The 23,448-nt window shown below is 47.9% G+C and overlaps 1 protein-coding gene across 2 annotated transcripts in view; it reads right to left on the bottom strand.

Annotated features, from left to right (window-relative positions):
- Window positions 1–23,448, bottom strand: part of ABL1 (ABL proto-oncogene 1, non-receptor tyrosine kinase) — a 107,151-nt gene that overhangs the window by 33,774 nt on the left and 49,929 nt on the right. The window contains exon 1 of one of the 2 annotated variants that reach the window (XM_090274910.1): window positions 9,869–10,097. The exons of the other annotated variant lie outside the window; for it this stretch is intronic. Coding sequence (XP_090131036.1) covers window positions 9,869–9,947 — 79 coding nt within the window. The 5' untranslated portion in view covers window positions 9,948–10,097. Of the gene's footprint in view, window positions 1–9,868; window positions 10,098–23,448 lie in introns of those variants that run through there. 2 annotated transcript variants of the gene reach the window in all.

The following is a 23,448-nucleotide window of genomic DNA, read 5'->3' as shown; positions in this document are numbered from 1 at the left end:
TCAGGACAGTGCTCTAACCAAATGACCCACCCGGCCAGGTATTGTTTTTTTTTTTTTTTTTTTTTAGTTAACATCTTTTGCAGTGTCCTTTCTGGGCCATATTTTAAATATATTTAAGATTTGTATCTTCCAAAGTGCCTCTTATCCCATTTAAAACCCTGTTATTTCACCGTACTGTTAATGAAAAAGTTTCCATCACCCACAAAAGTCAGGAAAAGTCACTATCAGCCATTTCAGCACCAAGAATGGTGATATCTACAGAAAGGCCTCCAAACCTCTAAAAAGCTAAGGCTCCAACTATGAAAATAGCAAACGTTTGGAAATGCCACAGAATCCACTGGGCCTCTGCAGGATTAACCTCGACAGTATTCTAAGAAAATGGGTTGGGTCTTTGAAATACAATTGAAACACTGTTTGATACAGAATAACCCCTCCTTAAAGCGGTGAGTCACCGATCAAAAATGTTTAGAGAAGATTCTCTGATACCGCGTCTCTGGTCTAGACTTCCCCGGCCTGCTGCTGCTGACCCGGCCACCGGCAAGCAGGAAGCGAAGGGAAATGCTGGTGAACTCCGGGGCCTGGTTGGCTACCTCACAGTTGGGATGCGAGGGGGAGACCTCACCTCCAGGAAAAACATCCCTGGGAAGCTTCCTGCCTCCCTGCTGACGCTTGTGCCCAAGGCCACCGTCCTGTCTGGGTTCCCTCTGCTGTTTTTACTGTCCCCAAGGGCACTTGATGTCCTCCATTTTGGGGTCGGGGAGGGCAGGGCGTGACTTCTGCTCACATTCAATTATTTAAACTCATGTTGTTTTATTCTTACTTCCTTTGTGGCCCCTTCGCTATCATCCTCCAGTTCAAGGAATCTCTATAATTTTAAAATCTATAAAACAGATCCTTCAGAAAAAGAGGGAAGGCTTCGTGTTTTATTTCCTACTTTGTTCCAACTGATGAGATCATGCTCAGACTATTCTCAAGTCAGTTTGTAAGTCTCATACCACTTTTTATAATATGAGCTTAGAGGAAAAGTATTATTTCCCACAATTTGAACTTGATGAAAGTAATTTTATCTGCAGTCTACATGGTCCTTTGTCATTCACACCCACACCCAGAGCAGTTAAAATTATTTTAAAAACAAGTTTATTAGCTATCTACAGCCTTGGCATTAACTTTACACTCGAACAGAAACTTCCCAGCACCTGAGAACAGCGTCAGCTGCTGGGGAGCAGGGGTTGGCAAGGGCTAATGATGCAAGGAACCCCCCGTGGCCCCTGCTCCTTGTGAGAGAACCACAGCTAAGGAGTATGTAAGGGCCTCAGAGCAGAAGTTTAACAGGAGGCAAGTGCTGTCCCACGGATTGATTGATAAGAACACAGACATTGAGGGCCAGGAGTTGTGAGGGGCCAGGTAGTAGGGAACCCTGAACAAGACCGTGCCCAGCAAGGGGAGCAGGATTCACAGGCACCCAAGGCCAGCCTGACCCACCAAGGCCACTAAGGGAGGGGGTTTTCACCTGCGCTGTGCAGCGGACCCTCCGGCGATGCCTAGGGACTCCATCTCAGAATAAACTTTGCAAATGCGTAAAATAAATACGAAGGATTACAACAGACAACAATTTTATTGAAATAGTCCTCAAAACTTTTTAAAAGTTTTGTGATAGTGCTTCCTTATGAATGCATCCAGTATACACTTACTAATGCATTAAAGCATCTTTAGCACATTAAAGAACAAGAAGCGACTGTCATTCCGAAGTGGTGATGAGCGTAAGTAATAACCAAAACTGCAGAGACCAAGACGGCCGGGAGACGCGCCGCCTCCCTCAGGAACACCTGGGCCCAGGGGCCGGCGCTGGTCGTCCTTCGCATCGCGGGCCTTGCTCTCACTGCCCTTCTTCGACCCCTAGGCCCCGTCACAGTGAGCCAGGTCCCACCCTATGACCACCCAGCGCCCAGCCAGCCCCAGGGCCCGAGCCTGCAGTGGCCGAAGAAACTGTGAACCCCTCCACTGACCAGAAGGGGGTCCTCTCCCCTGTGGCCCCCCCAATAAAAATGTGAAAAATGACATCCCCCCCAAAGAAAATTAAAAATGTTCTATGAAATGAAAATATCTCATTTCTACTGGGGACAAAGTCAGAAGTACTGCTCATACTACTGTGGTCTGTTACCTAAGTCCTTAAAAATGTACTTATTTTCAGGTAAAGGTTAGTGAAGTTTTAATATTTTCCCATCTAAGGACTCAAACCCTTGAATTCTAGCCTAGACCCCAGGGGTCTTCCAGACTAACAACCCCTGCACTACGGAGCTGACTCAGTACCGCCCTATAATCTGATAGGGAGGGAGGCCAAGAAAGAAGGCTGCTATAAATCAGTGAGAAGTCCTAATCATGCAATTTTATTTTTAAAATAATGCATTTTATTACATTATAGGCAGTAAATTAAATAGGTTTCTAAAGAAACCTTTACAACGTTAAGAAAAAATAAAGCCATTTAAATTAGCCCAAGGTTTAAACATTTCCCCAGGAATCTTTTTACATTACACTGTTCCTCGCCAGTCAGTCTGAGAAAACAAAATCCCCCCCAGCCTCTGTCCCTATTCGCAGTCCACACGGTAGCCTTTCTGAAGGTACAGTCCCTACACCCCTCTCTCTACCAAAACGCAAAGAGAGGAAAAGGAATTTTGTATCGCCCTCTGAGAACCCGTTGCAAAGTCTACAATGGCGAGAAATCAAGAATAAAAGATGCATGTAAAGCGAGACCCCACCACCTCCAAGCCCCTCCGGACACCCGCCATTCACGCCCCCTTTCCCTCTCATCCCATCAAGTTCACACCCACACCCGGCCCATGGTTCCTCCTAGATCGCTCCCATCAGCCCTGTCCCTCCCATGCCCCCCACACCCTTGACGGGCTCCCCCCCTGGCCCCGTGCGCACAGTCACCGGAGGGTCTTTCTGAAACGCAAATCTGACCAGTCACTCCTTACGTCTGGAGGGCGGCCCGCCTGCCAACCGGTCCCCATTTCTGGGCAGTGCACCTGTGGCATCCCAAGGGGCGTGTGCCTTGCAAGGAGCGGGCGGTTTGCAGATACCATGGGAGACACTGCTCCTCGCGTGTACCAGGCCCTCGCACCGTGGATCGGGTGTTCCTGATGCCGCTACTGCGGCCGTCTGAGCTCCCAGAGGGGGCGCACGGGGCCCTGCGGCGTCTGGGCCGGAACCGGCTTCTCCAACAACCCCCCTTTTCACTCCAGCCTGCCCCTTGCAAACCCCGCGGCTGCCTCACCTGTGTGCACCCTGACAGGGGCCGCTTACTCCCGCTGGAATTCATCCTCCTGACCTCACGACCTCTGGCAAACCGCTGCTTTCGCCCCCTCCCTCCCTCCCACCCCCCTCCCAATGATCACCTCCCCCTCCCCTCATTTGGGCACCTGGCGTCTGGTTCTATTACCGCCCTGCCCCTGCGACTCGCTGTAAGGGACCTGCTCACACGTCCCCTGCAGCACAATAAGCCTGGGCTCGGGGGTGGACCAGCCTTGCTCAGCCCTCAGCCCACCAGGTCTGGAAGCCGCTCCCACCTTCCTGGGCCTCAGTGTCCCCGCTGCACAGCAGGATGACAAGAGCGCGGACTTCGTCCCTCCTGGAGCCCTCGGGGGTGGGTGAGGGGGGCGGGTTCGGTGCACACCGTACGCAGGGACGTTCTGTCCAGACGTCAGGTGTGGAGCCTGGCACCAGGGCACTACAGGGCAATCACTCCTCCGCTTGCTGCTGTCTCCATAACAGTGTCAGCTCCGTGGGGGCAGAGCCCAAGGCTTCCCACAGGGTCTTCAGCGCCTGCCCCGTGCACTGCAGGACACACCGCCCTGCCCCGTGTTTTTTAAAATGAACCCACAGGTCCAACCCCTGCGCTTGTCTGTCTGTCTTTAGCAGCAAGCGAAGATATTAAGTTACAACTTAAGCGGCACCTGAATTACCTGCTAACCTGCGACAGCAGGACAGCAGAAATGACGGGCACTGAAGATGAAAAGTAAGTGCACCCTGACCAGGAAAACCTTTACGAAGACCTAGAAATTGCCACCGTTTTTTAACGAAACGTAAACTGTGGCCAAGGCCCTCACGTTCGTCTCTCTGTGCTTGCTACCAGGCAGGAGGCATGGGGAGAGCGCGCCCCCCCCGCGTGCTTTCCGTCCGTGGGGGCGGAAAGGCTCCACCGCTGCCCCGGACCAGAAAAGCAGTTTTCGCCTGTCACAGGGCCTCGCGACACACCGAGGGCCCCCGCTCTGCGCGCCAGGCCTGAGACAGTTTGAGAGAGCGCGCCCCACATTTCCTGCCCTCCTCTGAGGCCAAGTGGCACCCAGGATGCCGGGCCGGTTTAGGCCCGAGTCCCCGATGTACAGGGCTACCCAACGGCAGGCAACGGCCCTAGGATGTCCCGTTAGCCATTAGTATTTCCATTGCTAACCTGAGGACCTGAACAGGATTATTATTATTTTTTTTTTTGAACAGGATTATTTTTAAAAAGGTATTTTGGCTAATTCTATTCAAGGCCTGCCTTTAGATTCAATTTTCAGGTGTTCAATGTGCAGTGCTATTCGCTAACCTTGAAGACTGGTTGAGATTGATAAGAATTGGATCTCTAAAGAAAAGGAAGAGTAACGAGGTTAAGGTTTATGCACCAGAATGTGACACCAGAGCTGATAGCTACTGATCCCTGGCTGAGTGCCAGCACCGGGCCACGCACGTCTTCTGCACTAAACCCCCAGGACCCTAGGAAGTAACCGCTGTCACTCCTGCCTTTGAGAGCGCAGGACCGGCCCGGCCCTCCCGTGATCCAGCCACCTGCGGCCTGTCCCTGCCTCTCACTGCCCGGGGCTTCTCTCTCGCCATCCTGCTCCTTTTCTTTTCCTCCTCAGGCCACCCTCCCTCCGTCTGTCCTCCTTCCCTCTCATCTCGGTTTCCCCTTCCTGTCACAGCCTGTTTGTCTCCCGGTCTGTTTGTATGTATCCCTCCCCCATCTTTGCCCTTCCCCCCTCCTCGCCCTCACTTTCCTCTTGTCGTCTGTCTGTCTTCCCTATCCCACCACCCACCACAGAGACTATGACAAACTACCTATGGTGTGGATTAAGAAAGAATTTGAAAATCAATTTTGGAGAACAACTCTTATTATCTGAGGACAAAGACTCTCAGAAGTCAATAACCAGCAAAGCTATTCAGTGGCTTTGAAACTGTAACTCCATGAGGCAAGAAAACAAGATCGACCATAGACTGATCATCATTAAAGCTGGGTGATGAGTATAAGGGAGCCCATTATGCTGTCTGCTTTTCTTATAGGTTTAAAACTTTCCATTTTAAAAAAGCAAAAAAAGACTAACTTAATTTATTTTAGAAATCGTTGTTTAATTACAATCTACCATTATAGAAGAGTCAGCCTTCCAACATCCTATTTGATCTTTAGTTGTTACAATCTTTTTCCCAGTTATGCTGAGATAAAACTGATATAACACTGTATAAGTTTATGGTTAATAACTTGATGTACTGTATGTCTGTGCTGTGAAACAGTCACAATAAGTTGACATCCATTACCACACAGAGTTACATTGTTTTTCTTGGAAGGAGAAACTTTATAAAGATCCACTCTCTGCAATTTTTGAATATACACTATTGCTAACTATAATCATCATGCTGTACAATACTGTGATACATATTTAAAAACCTATCCACTGACAATTTTTCCTGTTTCTGTTTCAGGCCAGTGATTACACTGGCAAAACTATGACTTAATTTTATAACACGGTAATAAGTAGCATGAGATTTTCAGTTTTCACATGTTTGGACCCATAGAAACAGTGTCTCTGGAGAGAAGAAATAAGATGTGAACCAGGAACCAACAGTTTTTCTTCCACAATTAAAGTATTCACCATGGGAATAAGAGTCAGAGGAAGGAAAGATACTTTTCCTTAAAACCAAGGACAGCAAATATTACTTACATGCATCAAAATAAACTTGGAAACAAATTGTTTTGTTAATGAGAAAAACTATGGGTGGGTTCAGCTCAACTCTTATCATACTCCAGCCATTATGAAATTGGGCAATGCTAACATTTTAGACTAAGTATTCGTTTACAGTAACAACAGCTTGCATCTTGCTCTGTGCCTGGCTCTGTGCTAAACAGTAGAAATAAATTTCTCACGTGACTCTCCCAACTCAACAAGGCAGACACTGCTCTGAGCCTTCCCTTGGAGACGAGAACCCCGGGCTCAGAGGGCAATGTGCCCACAGTCACGGGGCAGCATGGATGCCAGCTGGGTCCAGGCTGGCTGACTCCAGGGCTGCGTGGGACCTTAGCAGTATCCTGGCCATGAAACTCTCTGGACTTAAGGACAAGCATTTAGCATTTTATTCACTTCAAAACTTTCACTTTAATCATCTCATAGATCCTCTTAGGTGGGCTGGAGAGACGATGTTTGTTCCGTAAGGAGACAGAAGAGCTGAGAGAAGTCAGACAAAACCGGGATGTCCTGACTCCAAATTCAAAAGTGTTTCCAACCAAAATGAACAGGGCCCTTCTCTCCCTTCTCATCTTTGAAAATTAAGTGAGGAACGTCTAGGAGGTACTTGGGGCCAAGGCCTGTGACGTCATAAATGCTCAACAATTTTAATGCAGCTGCAAGGGAGAAGGACTGCCTGGCTCTCTACTGGGCTGCAGAAAGGGCCTGGGATCTTCTTCGTCACCAAACAAGAGAAGCGCTCGTGACCCCAGGAGAGAGGATTTGGAAAGAGTGCGCCAGCTTCTCTGAAGCCAAGGCTCTAGGAGGGCACCTGTGTGCCTGGCACCACACACACAGCATTCGCCGGGAAGTTAACCGCTGGAAAGAAGTGTTTAGAAGTGGGCCCTTAAAGTGAGTTTTGAAAGTTCAAGAAGAGTTCACTTCGCAGACACTAGTTTTTTATTCCACTGCACAGAGCTTGCACGTCCATGTACAACGTTCACGCACCATGTAGCAAATACAAACACATGGACAAATAAAAGTAAACCAGGGAAAAAATGAACTCAAATGGCTAATGTTCATGTTTCCTTTCGCTTTTCTAGAGGGAAGAAACAACCGGGAAATTCAGTGTTTGAAGGAGACCAAAGATTACAAAGTTGAACATGGTCATGGTGAAGAGATACAGCAATGAACATACGTTTTCACAAAGTTGAAGCACAAAATCCAAATGCTATACATGCATATATGTGCATAAAATACTTTTGGAAAGACACAAGAAATGCCTGAGTGCTTCTGGGTAGGGAAACTGCATAGGAGGCAATTACTTTTCACTAAGTACCCTTTTCAGAATTTTTTATCATGTAGAGCTATTTTAATACACATTTTTAAAAAATTTAATTCTATGGCTAAAGGTAATAATTTCTATCAGTACTAGGTTTCCAGAAGAGAAAGAATACCCCTTGTATTTCAGGCATTATTGTTTCTGAAGATATTTTAACATCCACAGAGAACAAATAGTCATAATCTGTAAAGCAGAGTGGCTAAACTGGGCTTTTTGGAGCCACACATCATGGGTTCAAATCCCAGCACCACCACTTGCTAGCTCTGTTACCTTAGACAAGTTTCCTAAACTTTTGGTGTCTCAGTTTCCTCACCAATAAAATGGAAATAACCACATGGCCTTCAACAGAAGCAAGCAAATGAAATCAAAGAATGCTGAAACAGTGCTTGGCACAGGTAAGTATTTAATAATTGCTTTGACAACTAGGCCTGAGTAGCAAGTAGATGCATGATCAAGGTCATTCACAGCTGATTCTTCTTTGACAGAATGGAGAACTGAACCACATTTAATTCTCTCCATGGTCTGTGACGACTGGGCCACAGCAACTGTCAATAAACACTAATTGATTGATTGAGTGACTTAGGATGTCAGTAAAAACAGAAAGGCTGGAGTACTTATCCAGATGTTCGCAACTATTTTTCCCAAAAGATTAATCCAGTCTTGAAGAAAGAAATCAGTAAGGTTTGTTAAACTCTCTTAACTACAAAGCAATTATTTCATTTACTTTCCCCTATTAATATAACAATGACATGAGGAAGACTCAGCAACCATAAACAAGTCCTCCAGGGACAACTTTCCAGATAAGGCCTTAACCCGAAGCAGTCTGCTGTACCAGAATCCTTTTTATTTATTGCTTTTCTTTCCCCTCCCCTCCCTTTTTTTTTAAGAGACTTGAGAGCAACATCATTTCAAGGCGTGCTGTAATAAGACACTTTAGATCCCCCCCCCCTTAAAAAAACAAAAACAAAAATGAAAAACAGTAATTAAACCAGCCAGGTTTGTACTAAATCTTCCCCCGGGTGTGGGGGTGGGGGCGACCAAACAATGTCACAACTTTGCTTTGACCTAAGCGTTCCTCCAGCTCTGCAGTTACAAAAGTCCATTCATCTACTCGGCCTTAGGCGTCCATCTGCAAAATGGAGATGATAATGCCTGACACTAACTCGTTACAGATGTAAATGAGAATGTGTCCAGATTTTGAGCAACTTGGAAAACAAGCCACGTATTAACTGAAGATGATTCTGGCTGCTCAGATACCAACTTTTAGGGGACAAACAAACCATCCGTCTCCTCTCTTCAAATGCTAGGTTTTGTGGGCCCACTCCACCTGGGTAGGCCTGCTCTTGGGCCCCAAACCCAGAGTGGGAAATGGAGCCATGTATACAAGCTGTGGCAAGAAGGGCAAACAGGTTCCCCCCGTCACTGGTGTTCATCATGCGGGCTGCACAGGTGAACCTAAGCAGGCCCTCAAACCAAAAAATTGGAAAGGAAAAAAGGGTCTAGACAATTAACGAGACCTCTGTTTATTTCTCCATTTTAAAAAGAAAAACATCACCACTTCCTGGCACGACAGCAGAAGTCCTCCTTGCTTTACAAATGACTCCCGCTTTAAGTCCTCAAGGAAAACGATGGAGAAATAAATGCAAGCAGGACTGTCTCTCAAGTGCAACCAGCCTTTCAGCTGAAAGCTACAGTCTGGGACGGCCAGTCCCCGGGGCAGATTCGTTTCAGATCCATATGGAAGCTACCAAATGACACACCACTCATTCTCAACCCACTTTTTTCAGATGTCACCTTACTAGGACAAAAAAAATGAAAGACAAGAAACATGAAGGCGCAGGGGGGAGCCCAAATGGGATTAGATAAGAAAAAGGAGAGCAGAACGGAAAGAAGGCAGACGTGATCCGCTCTTGGCTCTGAGCCTCACTGAAGCAAACTAACAGAGCTTCCTTCACCCCAGGCACTCTGGACTCATTCAAAATGCCTTCTGAAAATCGGGTGTGATTCCTCCTTCCTCCACCCAAGACAAATGAAGACCTCTTCGGGGTCCGTAGGTAAGTTTGGGTTGGGGGTGGGGGGCTGGGAAGATCACTTGAAATTCTGTATCCATAAATGGCAGAGCCGTGTTCCCTTTGTAGTACACGACACTTAATGAAAATCATATGTTTCACAAACATGGGTCAACCTTTTTGACACATAATTTCCAGTTAACGGTGGAAATTCCACAACGTGGACTCAAAAGGCCGTTCAGGCCTATAGAGCGCGTGTTCTCAAACTTTTTCGGGTAGAGCCCCGCAGTTGGGGCCCCCGCGACACTGCCGTCCTACAGCGGGCTCTCCGGGGGTTGGTGCGCGGGGGCCGGAGCCCGCACCCTTCCGGCCAGCAGCGCGCCGGGCTCCCCAGGGCAAGAGAAAAGGGGAGAGAAAGGGAAAGGGAAAGCAAAGGGAAGGGGAGGGCGCGCGGGACAGGAGGGAGCGCGCGCAGTCGGGCAAGGCCTAGAAGGCCCGGCCGGGCCGTCTGGCCTCACTCCCGGTGCCAGACCGGCGCTTACCTTCCAGGTAACAGCTGGAGGACGAAGAGAGCCCCTTCTTCGACTTGCAGCCAACCAACTTCAAGCAGATCTCCAACATTTTCGCGTCGGCGCCTTGGGGGCCGACGCCCCCGACTCCTCCGCAGCCCGGCTCAGGCCCGGCTAGCCCCGCAGGCTGCGCGCGCCCTCCCTGGCCCCCGAGGCCCCGCCATGCGGCCTCACCGCCGCCCCGCGCGCCCGCCCACGGCCGCGGCCGCGTCGCACTCTCTGCTCCGGACGCGCCCGTTAACAAAGGGGCCCCGAGCCCGGCCCGCGAGGCCCGCCCCCGCCTCCTTAGCCGCCTTAACCCACTCCGCGCCGCGCCCGGCTGGCCCCTCTCTCGGCGTTTGCAGGCCCAGGCCGGCCCTAGCCCATCTCCGCGGTCCAAAACCAATCCGGGGCCAACTTCAAAGTCAACGGGAAGATTTCTTATAAGCACAGCACTTAGTGCTTCTCAATATCGACCCCAGGAAAGTCACCGGCGGCTCCGGCGTCGGGGCCGCAGGTGCCCGTGCTCATCACCACTCTGGAAACCCCGTGTGCCTCTGCTCTTGCAGGCGACGTCTCCGTCTCCAACCTGCTCCACTAAAGGCCGAGTTCCACCGTGCGCAGTGCCCTGGCAAACCCCGTGTCCCCAGAATGCTGATGAATAATGCAAATTCCTCTGGAATTACCCACAGTGGCCTCATTTCTATTCAGTGAGCCTACTGTGATTAAGGTAAACCCATGGGTGTCTGAGGCATGAATAACCAAGAGGGCTGGCGCTCCCCTAACAGCTACACGCGTGGGCCACACATTGGTGTGGCTGTGCACTCAGGTGAGGAGACGGCCGGCAACAGGAGACGCTTCTGACCGTATGTAAAGGGAATGTCGTCCCACAACGAGAGCCCTTCAGAGGCAGGGCCCGCGGCCCTTCTTTGCCTCATTTTCTTCGATAGAGAACTTTTTCCCTTGTTTGGCAAGTGCCGTGGGCAACATTGTTTAAAACCCATTTCATTGCTATGTAAGGCTCAAACCTTTTTATAACTCTGGTTAGGACTGATAATAGACAATATTGAACATAAAATAACAATAATCATAAGAATGTGTTACTTGGCACAAAACCGGAAATCCAGGTCAGTGGAAAACAATAGGGACCCCAAACATATTGAATAATAAAAATCAGATAAACATCAATAACAATAGGAAAGGAAAGGAAATTTAATAATCGTGTCAGATAACTAAACTGCAACAGGCATAAAACGAAGCTAGCCCACATCCGAGAGCATATCAATAACAAGAGCTACCATGTACTGAGATCTCCCTGCGTGTCAGACTCTTGTGAGAAGCATGGTCCATCACTACTGCGTTTGCACAACGACCCTGTAGAGAAAATAGAATTCTGATTCTGATTCTTCAGGAAAACACCTGAGGCTCAGAGAAGTCAAGCGCCTTGCCAAAGGCTCTACAGCTAAAGCTTTGCATACCTAGGTCTTTGGCTAAATACCTAAATTTGGCATATGTTCCAGAGGAAGCCTTAATTAGGAGATTCTAGCAATGGCAACCAGCCTCAGAGCCAACGCTGGATTATTCGTTTTACTTTCCGGCCTATATGGTAATGACATAAACATGGGTGTCTGCTGTATACCAGAAATGGCTAAGTCAGAAGATCTTCATTTAGATCTGCCAAAAACAACACGTAACAATTCAGGACTGGACTGGGTGTGACTCGTGTATGTCACAGGAGTTCCTGGCAAGGACATCATTACCTTTTCAGAACTGTCCTACCAAATTCTAATCAATGCACAGTATGTTTTTACTGCCGACTGAGTGGACCAACAGCGCTGCAGTACCAGGTCAGGCCTCATGAGCACCTAGAAAGGAGGCACGGGGCTACAGGCCTACCAGGTGACAAGTGCAGTGACTGCGGATGCTGTCTAGATTCCAGGAGACACTGTCGTCTGCTGGAGAGCCTTCAGGTAACGATTGCAGACCTGTTTACAACCTCCAAGTATAAAGCCAAAAATGAAATTCAAAAGAGTATCATCAGTATAAACAAGCTGAAAAATACAATAATCTGTTCAGATACCATTTTAGAAAGTTCAAGGGCTCTGGGCTGGACTCCAATAAAGTCTGTCATTATACAGCATTTCAGATTTAAAGGGCTATATATTCAAATTGGCAAGTTAATGCTAAGAATTATATATTAATGGGCATTTTTGCAATTCTAACCATATCCTTGAATATTATCAGTTAACATAGGCCCATATGTTTGTTTGCGTGTGCTGTACTTTATATTGGGATGTAAGTTTATTTTAAAAAGCTAATGACTATTACTAACATTCTGCTCTTGAATCTAAAATGACCTTATCCTCTTACAATGAGTAATGCTTACAAACTGTGTCCAAATATTTTTAAAATTTAATTATAAAACTATGCATCAATAGATCTGGCAAAACACTCTGAATTAGCAGCAATGAATATTGAAAATATCACCAAACTGTACACTACCGTATCAAACCTGGACTATTCTTTCCAGATCCATTTAAAAAAAAATCCTCACCAAGGATATGTTTATTGATTTGAAAGAGAGAAAAGGAGGGAGAGTGGGAGGGGGAGAGAAAGAGAAAAACATCTATCAGTTGCCTCCCATACACACCTCCACCGGGGATCAAACCCACAACCTAGGTATGTGCCCTGATTGGAGACTGAACGCGCAACTTTTTGGTGTACAGGACGACGCTCCAACTAACCAAGCCAGGGCTACCAGCCCAGTTTTGATGCTTATGAAACTCACTTGCAACATACAAAAGGCATTCTGTTACAAGCAAATAAAGGAGAATTTCAATCTTCCTACTAGAATGAAGAAAGGCCCAAGGATTCCCTCTAAGCAATCTTAAGCCTCAAAGGCATTAACCTAAAAAAATAAAAATCAAAAGGAAAAGAAAAAGCGAAGAAAGGAAAAAGACGATGGACTGGGTAAGATGTTTGTCATGCTGCATTCAGCCTGGGAAAGGAACCGACACTGACTATGTGCCTAGTACGGGGCAGGCGCAACCTCACGGCAACCCTTTGAAGCCTATGTCATTCCATTTCCTTTCCCAGGTAAGGAAACCAGCGGGGGAGAAGAGAAAGGGGGAGAGGGAGCAACCTTGTCCAAGTCCACACAACGAGGAAGTAGTTAAGGCCCAAAGCCCTTGAACTCTCCAAGGGACACATAATTTGCAATTTCAGTGAAAGGTGGATAATATGTGCAAAGCCAGAGGATGAAATAAAAATCTAACTGTTTGAAAAATGTCATGAAAGGAATAATTCTGTGAATTAGAACTATTCAGAATATTTTTAAATATATTAAGAATATGAAGAAAGAACACTTAATTAGATTAAAGCACGCGACAGAGCTGTCTTTCCATGAGCACGGCCCAGGGCAGCCCATCTAGAACCACCTGAGGTGCCTGCTCAGCATGAGGACCCCCACCCTCCACCCGGACCTCCAGGACCTCCGGGGCCAGGATACGCGGAACGGGCTGTACCGAACAAGCTCCCTGGGCGAGACGGGCGCACACTTGAGTTTGAAAACCACTGTGTTGGAAGAGGAAAGACTTGCTCCTTACTTTTCACTGGGAATAGGACAAACCACAATGGGGAGTTCTAAAATCTATTCATTTGAGAGCAATTTTTGAATTTAAGAAAGTTTACAATTCTAGAGTAAGTTACCAAAACGGGACTCTTCTCTGAAGATTTCAGGATAAAAACTGAATTTTTTAAAAGTTTGGAGTTCAGCCCTATTCTTAGAAGTTGGGGGGAGGAGGCAGGGGGTCAAGGAAAGGAGGAAGGAGACAGGATCCTGAAGCCCCACCGGTGAGCAAGCAGGAGGTCGGCGTGGGAGTAGCAGGCAGGCAGGTGAATCTGATGCCGTGCCTGGTTTGGGGCCATTAGGACCAGATAATCCCAGATGTGACTGACCCCTTCACTGTTTCCAGCCCAGCCAATACTTAAGTGGGAAAGGACCACGATCTTAAGGTATGCGCATGCTATTTCAGGGATCCTGCAAACACTGTCCGGTGTGAGCCTGCAGGGCTCTCCAGCTCTCTGGGTCCCCTGCGTGTCCAATTCGAAGACAAGGCAGCTGCAAGAGCACATCAGGCACAGCCCTGCCTGCCCCTACTGTGTGCGGATGCACAAGCGTCTCTTTAAGTCTCACACATTTTCAGTGAGAAAGCACCACTTCCTGGTCAGGTGTCCCAAAGGCCTGGTGGCTCTGGACTGGGCAAACCTGGGCAGGCGGGAAGGCCGCGCAGCAGAGGCTGAATGAGCTAGGACATCACGCAGCCTCGTTCTGAATCTCAGGTCTGCCGTGCACTGTGGGGGGTCGGGCACGTGGCTTCACCACTTCTCGGAGCCTCAGTTTTCTCCTCTGGGAGACGGCTGGGGGTGGCCTTAAGGGCAGTGCTCACAGGGTTACGAGGGTCAGTAGGAGCGATTGGGACATGCTGGATAAACAGGAGCTGCCACGATTCCCTAAAGAGGACTCTGGACGTCAGGTGATGGGCTGCGTTCCTGCCGAAATCTCACTGGACTAAGTCAAGAGCTAAAATGAACGAATGTGATACGTGAAAATGATTCAGAGCGTACAGTCTGCGGGAGTGAAAGTAGCCTGGAGGTTTTCCAAGGGGCAAGGAAATCAGTTCATTTCGTTAAGGGAAAGAAACACCAGTTCTGGGCCAGGAGAAGCAACTGAGACTGAAATGTCACAGCGTCGTACCTTTAGTCCTAAAGCCAAGGTTTTGCAACCATGCTTGGGGCAAAACACAAACTCCACACCTCACATCTTTAACGGGGCCTGTTTCCGGCCCGGCCGTGATGTGCAGGCCGCACACTCGCGTGACTGTCTTTCGGGTAACACTGATTTTTAGTGCCCTTAGTATTCCTAAGACTACATTCACACTGAACTGAGTAAATCCCCTTTCTAGAAAATCTCATTATAGTAAGACTCGACTATAGTTTTATAATTAACAAGTCAAACATAACTATTACACAACAGTTTTTCTCCAGGAGGAAACTAATGTTATTGGTATGCCCATTTTATTATTTTATCAAAGTAATATATTCACATGGGTAAAAAGCAAACAGTGCCGAAAGTCTTATAACAAAAACAGCAGCCCCTGGCTCCGTCCCCCAGGCTGTTTTCCCAGAGTCGGCCTCCATCAGATTTCTAACTAATATCCTCATACTATCATTTCTGGATTAATCGGATTTCCAAATTATGTTAACTGAGTAGTTATTATCGCCGTCCCCAACCTCCCAAAACAGTAAAATCACAATTTTTAGTTAACAATCAGTATTCACATTACTATGATGATATAAATATTGTTTACTGCTCTACCAATAATATACACTCAATGTTTCTTTATTACAGAACTTCCTTTATCCTAGAAATATTAATTGCCTTGAATTTTTTCATTCACTAGTCTTTTGTATACCTATTACTATTTTTCATCCACACATTTCAAAGATCTGTCACTCAGTGGCAGTTTTTTCCAAATAACGAAAACACGAAATATTCTCAGTTCCATTTCCTGACTTACACCCTCACTTTGCTGGCTTCCACTGTCCAGCAGTGTAAGAACGGAGTCGCTCAGAAGGCCATTAAGATGCAGCGAGCAGGAAAAAAGAAGTTTATTGGGGGAATTAGCGAGCGGGGAGGGAGCTGTGCTGCAGGCGGCTCCGACTCCGGACTCTTAGGGAAGGAGGGGGTTGCTTTATAGGGGGGAGAAAAAAGGAACTGTGGAATTGGGGTTATCTTGCAGCTGCAAGCATGACGGGCCGATCAAGGCCAAACGCGGCTGGGCCTGACACACGCTGCTCGCGCGGTGAACTCCCGGCCCAGAATGTCGTTGCCTCCCAGGCAGCTGCAGGCGGGCGGAGGGAGGGCATGGGGACTGAGGCCGTCAGGAGCTTCCTGCGAGGAGGGGAGTCACCTGTCTATTTTACTGACAGCTTGGCTGGGTATAAAATTCTGCATTGAAAATAAATTTTCCCCCTTAATTTTGAAGGCATTTCTTCACTATCTTCTAGTTTCCAATATTGTTGCTTAGAAATGCAATTCCACTCAGATTCCTAATCTTTTACATATGACCTGCTTTTCTCTTTGGAAGCTTTGAGGATCTTCTAATATCCTTGGTGTTAAAATTTCACAATATGCCTTGAAATGAGATTGCTTTCATATATTATGCTGGGCGCTCAGGGAGACAATCCAATTCAATGATTTAAGTCACTTAACTCTGGAAAACACTCACTTCACTAAGCTCTGAAATCTCTCCCGATACTTACTGTCTCCTAAATTTTCCTCCATTTTCTTTCCATTCTCTCCTGGAATTCCTACCAGATAGATACCAAAGTCCTGTGGCTGAGCTTCCAATTTTTGTAACTGTTTTTTTTGTTATTGTCCATGTTTTTGTCTTTATAGCAGCTTTCTAAAATAGGCTATTTGCTGAGTCTTCTGATGAATTAAAATTTTTTGGCGATAATATTTTCAGTATTAAAGAGCTCATTCTTATTGACTGGTATTGTATTTTTTAAAGATTTATGCACTTTTTTAGAGAGAAGGGAAAGGAAGGAGAAAGAGAGGGAGAGAAATATCAACGTGTGTTTGCCTCTCACACACCCCTAACAGGGACCCGGTCCGTAACCCAGGCAGGTGTCCTGACTGGGAATCGAACCAGAGACCCTTTGGTTAGTTAGGCCGGCACTCAGTCCATTGAGCCACACCAGCCAGGGCCAATTGTTACTGTTTTTAACAATATACTGTTGTTCGATGCTTGCAATCCCTCTTTGAGGATAGCAAAGAAAAGTTCTGAATTATTCTCTTTTCTACATTGTCTGTGTCTACAAAGTTCCTTTTCCCTGCGAATCTATGTTACCTTTAATCTATCACGTTAGAGACTTTTCTCTAATGTTTAGAGACACGGGGTTGTCTGTTCATTATATGCAAGTGAGGAACTGAAAAGTCAGCATGGACGCGGCAGGACAACGGGGGGACTTCGAGGATGGGAGATGGCGAGCTGTCCATCAAATTGGCCCCAGTGGGCTTTCTCGAGAGGCATTCCATTTGTCTAGTCCCTGGCCCCAAAAAGAATCTTCACATGTCCTCTCAGTTAGGGCCCTGGGGGGCAGGACATTGGGGAAGGGCTGGGAAGCCCACTAGTCAGTGTGCAGCCTTCAAAACCCAAGCCCGCGCCTGCCCACCTTGCGGTTTGCAGCCCAGTGGCCGCCTGTGCACCTCCTGGGGGTGGCCCCCGAGTCCGGAGACGTCATGGGACAATCTCTCAGCACAAAACCTCTAACCTCCTGTAGGTGGGGGCGGAGGGGGGGTGATCTGGCTACACAGGGCTGGGGCGGGGTGTGGAAAATCTGAACACTCTTCAGACTTTTGTTCGCTCCCCAGGATTTCAGTTACAGGCCTGACCACCCCCTGCTTTCTAGGGTACTCATGCCCCTGATTGCTGGTTTTTCCCTCTCCGGTTCTTACAAGCAAACGGGCCCACTTCTAATCAATGTCTCTCTCAGACGAGGCTGGGCTTCCCCCTCCTCAAGACTGCCGAGTTTGCCTCTCTTAGCCATTTATTCTTTTCCCTATTTTTATCCTTATGCATTTTTACTTAAAAAAAAAAAATGTCCTTTTACTGTAATTTCAGTGAAGTCTGGGGAGGGAATAGGGATTAAAAACAGGTCTGCAACCTTTAATCATTTTTAATTAAACTCTCCCTTGTCCATTTCACAGCTGAGACAGCCGAGACCCCGGCAGGTTAGATCACAGGCCAAGGTGGCACAGCAGGTCAGTGGCAGTGTCAGGAAGGGGGCCCAGCTCTCCAAACTCCCCTGTTAGATATTTTTACATCATGTGGCACCCACTGGGTATCCATAATTAAGACCAGTTTAAGGACACAAGAGGGGAAAGCTATTTAAGATTTGCTGCAAACTACAGGTCTCAAATCTTAACATTGCTGGTGGTGAAAAAAAACACTGAACCCCAAATTCTTAAATCCAGTCACATGGCTTAAAGTTGAGTTATAAACAAATCTATTATGGAACAAGAATAGTTTGGGATATTCTTATTAAACTCTGAGTGCTTGAATTCCATTTAAAGACATTGTGCATGTTTTCATTAATTATCGTTGTTCCTTTACTTTGGTTAACTTTTGAAACAAATGCCTAGAATTTCATTTTAAATAACAAACATCTTGTTTGTTTGCTTTTAATCAGAGCATTGAAGATTAAGATCTCTATAAATACTAAACTGCAATAATCCTAAAGGCCTGTTTTCCCTTTAAGAGGATAACCTTAAACACACTTAAAATAGAAACGATGGGTAAAAGCCCAGACACTGGTTATTTATAAGCAATACCTTTTTAACCTTCAAACACATGCACTGCTTTTCGCTTTTATAGTTTTGTCAACTTCGAACTGGGAAGCCGATGGTTAATTTTCTTCCCTCTTTCTCTAAGACTAAAAGAATCTGCAGAGCAGCAGACCAGGCAGAGATCACATTACTCTGGGGGTGGGGGAAGAAGGCAGCTGGAGGGGAGCGCAGAAAGAAGGGCTAGAAGGGAAAGAAAACAAGTCGTCTGAGCCCCCCCCCCCCACCCACAGCGGGAGACCCGCAGGGATTAGGAGGGACTGGAGGGGCCCGTGTTTACCCAAGTTATCTCTGGGGCAGCTGAAAGGGGCTGCAGAAGGCTGGACTCCCTTGGGATTTACGAACCCCGCGGCCTAGAGCTGAAAACCTAGAAATGCACTCAAGGAGCATTAATGCTTGTTTCTTCAAAACATTCGGCACCAATTTTTGTTGTCAAGGTTTTAACACACGCGAAGAACAAGTGGACCCAGAAGATGGCTTGCCTACACGGATCAGAAACTCCTGCTGCCCTAGAGAAGGAGTGACATCCCTAAGTGAAATGGCGCTGCGCTGCTTCTTCCTAAAGCAACAGACCTGGCATGTTAGTCCGGCAGCAAATATGAGCCGGGAAGAACGGCCACAGTTAACATGGGAGAGACTGCTCACAGAGCGGCCGTTTAGGCATCAGGAGGGAACAGCCACTTGAGAAGAAAATTCCAGAACGGAGCTCTGCTTTCAAAGTTGACCTGGCATAAGCTGGCCTCTTATTTGCCACCCTTCCTACCAGCTGGTTTATAAATTCTACATTCAGTGTAGCAACTCCAAAATCAGATTTAACCACTAAGTTATGTTCACATTCTCTGAGCAATAATTTACATTTATGGCTAATTCACCATGAAAGAACATTTTAGTGCGATTCTAAAAACAACAGTAAGTGTCTTGGCTTGTGTGGCTTCAGTTGGTGGGAGCGCTGTCCAGTAAACCGAAAGGTCACGGGTTTGATTCCCGGTCAGGGCATGTGCCTAAATTGTGGGGTTCAGTCCCTGGTCAGGGTGCATGTGAGAGGCCACCAATGGATGTTCTCTCCCTCTCCCCCTCCCTCTCCTTCTCTCTAAAATCGATTAAAAATAAAATAAAAAATTTAAAAAAACCATGCTGTGAAGTGAAAGAAGCCAGTTACAAAAGATCACATGTTATTTGATTCCATTGATATGAAATGTGCAGAAAAGGCAAATCTAGAGAAATGGAAAATAGGTTAGGGCTACCTGGGGTGGGATGGACCACAAAGGGGCAGAAGGGATGGGATCTTTTTTAGATGACGGAAATGTTCTAGAACTGGTTTGTGGTGATGGTTGTACACACTGTAGATTTACTAGAAATCACTGCATTGTACACTAAAATGCTGATTGTAGATTGTAATTATACCCCAAAAAACTGTTATTTAAAAGGGAGAGCAAGCAGTGTGTTCTATGACTTTGATACCTTTTTTTAATTGGATGTCACGCAGAGGATGACCCCAGGGACTGGAAATGCAACCAGCATGCCTGCTCAGCTCCGTGCCGGGAACCTGACGGGACGCGCTGTATATACTGCTGCGGGTCTGTTGTGCCTCATTCAGAGAGCCGCGCACACTAAGGGGACACGGACAGGGGGCGCTGTATGTACGCTAAGACGACCACGACCCAGGCGGGGAGGGGGGCTCAGGCTGATCAGAAGAGAGGCCAGGGAAAGCCGGCACTTCGGCACATCAAGGACTGGAACGCACAGACTCGTCTCCTGCTCAGCGGAACCGCTTGGGCGGATGCTCCCCCCAGCAGCCCCACGCAGCTCAGAGGCCCACGGGCTGCGGCTTGGAGAGTTCACAGATCTACACCGTGACTCCACGCACGTCTTCTGAACAACACAATCCCAACAGTTAAGTCTCTCACAGATACTGACTGTCAGGGTAAGTCAGTTGAGGTCAAAATGTTAAGAAGAGTATTTAAGATATATCCTAGGAAAATTTCTTGGTGGTAAGCATGTTTCCAATGTGCTGGGAGGAGAAGTAGCCAATTAAATACTGGAATTAATTAACAATAAACATTTCATGAATCTTAAGCTTCCGATAAACAAAGGGTTCACAAGGTCAGTCAGTCAAGAATTCTCAATACTGCCTAGGGTTTGCCCTTACCTTTTCTCATTCCACCTCCAAAACCACCCACGGGAGGCAGGAGGAACGACTCTGTATCCCCAATGGCTTGCAGGGACTGAAGCCCAGTGAGGAGGAATCCCACCGGGAGAGGGACTGGAGGAGCCAGGCACCCTCTGAAGCTGAGAGCCCATCAATGACCCAAATGTGCCCGGTGTAAGAGGCCCACCACACGCACGCCTGGCAACGCAGAGGCCACACCAACGCAGCATGAGAAGCAGTTCCTGCTTTCAGAAGAACTAGGTCTCTCTCTTGACTTCTTGGTCCCATCTGACTGGTATACCTCTCATAAAACTCTGAGAGTTGTCATCACTTGTCAAAAACCTGACTTGTCCTAAGGTTTGAAAATGGTCCATTCACTCAAGAAATATTATAGAGCAGCTGTGACAAAGATGATAAACAGGAAGAGGACACTCTGGGCCTCCCAAGGATGCAGTCTTAAGAGAGAGGGCTGGGAAGGAGGGAGCAGCAGACACCGGAACAGAATTACAACGGTGAGGAAGTCTGCCAGTGAGTGCACGCACGCAGCTACAGGAGCCCAGAAGAGGTGGCCGACTCTGCCTAGAGACGCCAGGGAAGACTTCCGGTGGGGAAACCGGCAGTGCAGAAATAGTGCGGGCGTCTTCCTTTCAGAGCTCAGAAGTCAATTAAAAGCGCACAAGCGACCCCCACATATGTGCTGACCTGATGTCCCACCAAGGTGCAATGGCGGTTCCATGGAGCCCTTTGAACAGATGTGCTGAAACATTGGGCACCCACACGCAAAATGGTAACTCTCCATCAGTACCTGTGCCACATACAAAACTTAATGCAAAATGGATTACAGGTCAAAATGGGATAAAACTCCTAGAAGAAAATAGAAGAAAGTCTTTGTGACCTTCGGTTAGGTAAAGATTTCTTATAGCATAAACTGAGAAACTGGACTTCATCAAAATCAAAAACTTCTGCTCTTTTTAAAAAATTTTTAATTTATTTTTAGAGAGACGGAAAGGAGGGAGAAAGAGATGGAGAGAAATACTGATCAGTTCCCTCTCGCATGCCCCGAACCGGGAACCTGGCCCACAGCCCAGGCCTGTGCCCTGACCGGGAACCGAACCAGCGCTGAGCCACACCAGCCAGGGATAAACACTGCTGCTCTTCTAGACGCAATTAAGACCATAACTCAAAGACGGAGAAAATACCAAGTGTTGGGAAGAATGCGGAGCAACTGGTGTGAACGCAAACTGCGATGTACTGCCGGGGGGACATGCAGAATAACACATGCACTTTGTGAAACAGTTTGGCGGTTTGTCATAAGCCAAGCATACACTTCACATATGATCTAGCAATTAATTCCTGATTATTTACCCAAGACAGCCCTTGGCTGGTTTGGCTCAGTGGATTGAGCGTCGGCCTGTGAGCTAAGTGTCGCTGGTTCGATCTTCCAGTCAGGGCACATCAGAGAAGGAAAACTCTGACTCCAAAAAACCTCCGCTGCCTTGCGGCATACCTCTTCAGGGGAAAGGCTAAGGGAGTAAACCCCGACAGAAAATCCGGAGCCGGAGTCCCTAAGGCGGTTTGACGTTGTAGTCAACACGGGCAACTCCTGCGGCGCACCTGAAGCCAAGCTGTATTGACTCCGTCTTTCCCTTGGACCCTTCAGCTGCGAAGAGAGGGGGGGTCTGCTGCATGGGCAACAGCAGACCCTCCATATCACCCTGCCCAGGCTCTGTAGCTTCAGCTTCACTGGAGAGGACACTCCAGCCTCATCGCAAGATGTCGATTCAACACGGGAGGAGACAGATACCGTGTCACTCCCGAGTCGGACTGCACAGCCATTCTCGGCGGTGCAGATAGACTCTTAAGAAGCTACACCATCGTCTCTCGAGACGGACGGCTGCCGACGACGATTTACCCAAGAGAAATAAACACGTATGTCCACACCAAAACCTACATGTGAATTTTATAGTGCCTGTATCCATAATCATCCAAAACCGGAAACAACTCCAATGTCCTTCAACAGCTGCGTGGACGAACACCACATTGGTACCTGGAACACTTCGCTAATAGGAAGGCATGAACCATGTTGATCACACGCAACGAACAGCATGGATGAATCCTCAGTGCCCCATAACTGAAAAGTCTATATACTTTATAATTCTCCTTGGGACAGAAAACCGAAAGGCGGTTGCTGGGACCGGGAGGATGGTCTGACACGCAAAGGGATGAAGGGACAGCGGCATGAGGAACCTGTTCTGTACCCCGGGTGTGGTAGCGGTTACAGGACGATACGCACTGTCAAACCTCATACACTAAACGGGGTGAGTAGTACTGTGTGTAAATTACACCTCAAAAACGCTATTTTCCTTCCTCAAGGCCCCATTCCTCAGGGCACGCCACTGCTAGGGCCCCGGCGTACTGCGTCCCTGTGAACGGCACGTCTCGGGGACTAGGAGAGGGCACCCCATTCCTGGACTGGGAGTGATCTGGCCCGAGGAAACACATGAGGGGTTCTAAAGGAGTGCGCCCAGCTGGTGCCCTCTGGTTCCTTTCCCCCTGTTGCCTCTGCCCTACAAAACCACAGCGGGGACTGACCGGTCCGGAGCGCGAACAGCACCGAACAGCGCCTTCACCCACGAGCACCCCAGGGTGGGAGAAACCCATGCTAAGCGCTCTCTCTCTCATACGCGTCTCCCTGCGCCCGGGGGCAGCACTGGCGGCCATGGAGGAGAGGCAGTAGCCGGGAGTGACCCTGCGGGCCCCGACTCCCAGCGCAGCACTTCCAGAGCAAGTAACCAGAAAGCTCCAGGCAGAAACAGCGTCCGGAGCCCTGCTGTTCAGCAGTACGAAGAGGAGGGAGCTCGCCCTGGCTGGGGCTCCGGGGATTGAGACCAAAAGGTCTCCGGTTCAATTCCCGGTCAGGGCACATGCCTGGCCTAGTCCCTGGCTGTGGCCCTGCGAGAGGTAACAGATTGAAGTTTCTCTCACACATCAATGTTTCTCTCCCTCTCTCTCTCC

This window comes from Furipterus horrens, unplaced genomic scaffold (assembly GCF_987537825.1).
Source record: "Furipterus horrens unplaced genomic scaffold, mFurHor1.1.pri manual_scaffold_4, whole genome shotgun sequence".
Lineage (NCBI taxonomy): Eukaryota > Metazoa > Chordata > Mammalia > Chiroptera > Furipteridae > Furipterus > Furipterus horrens.
Note: the sequence above shows the minus strand (reverse complement) of the source record. Positions and strands in the feature narration are given on the sequence as shown.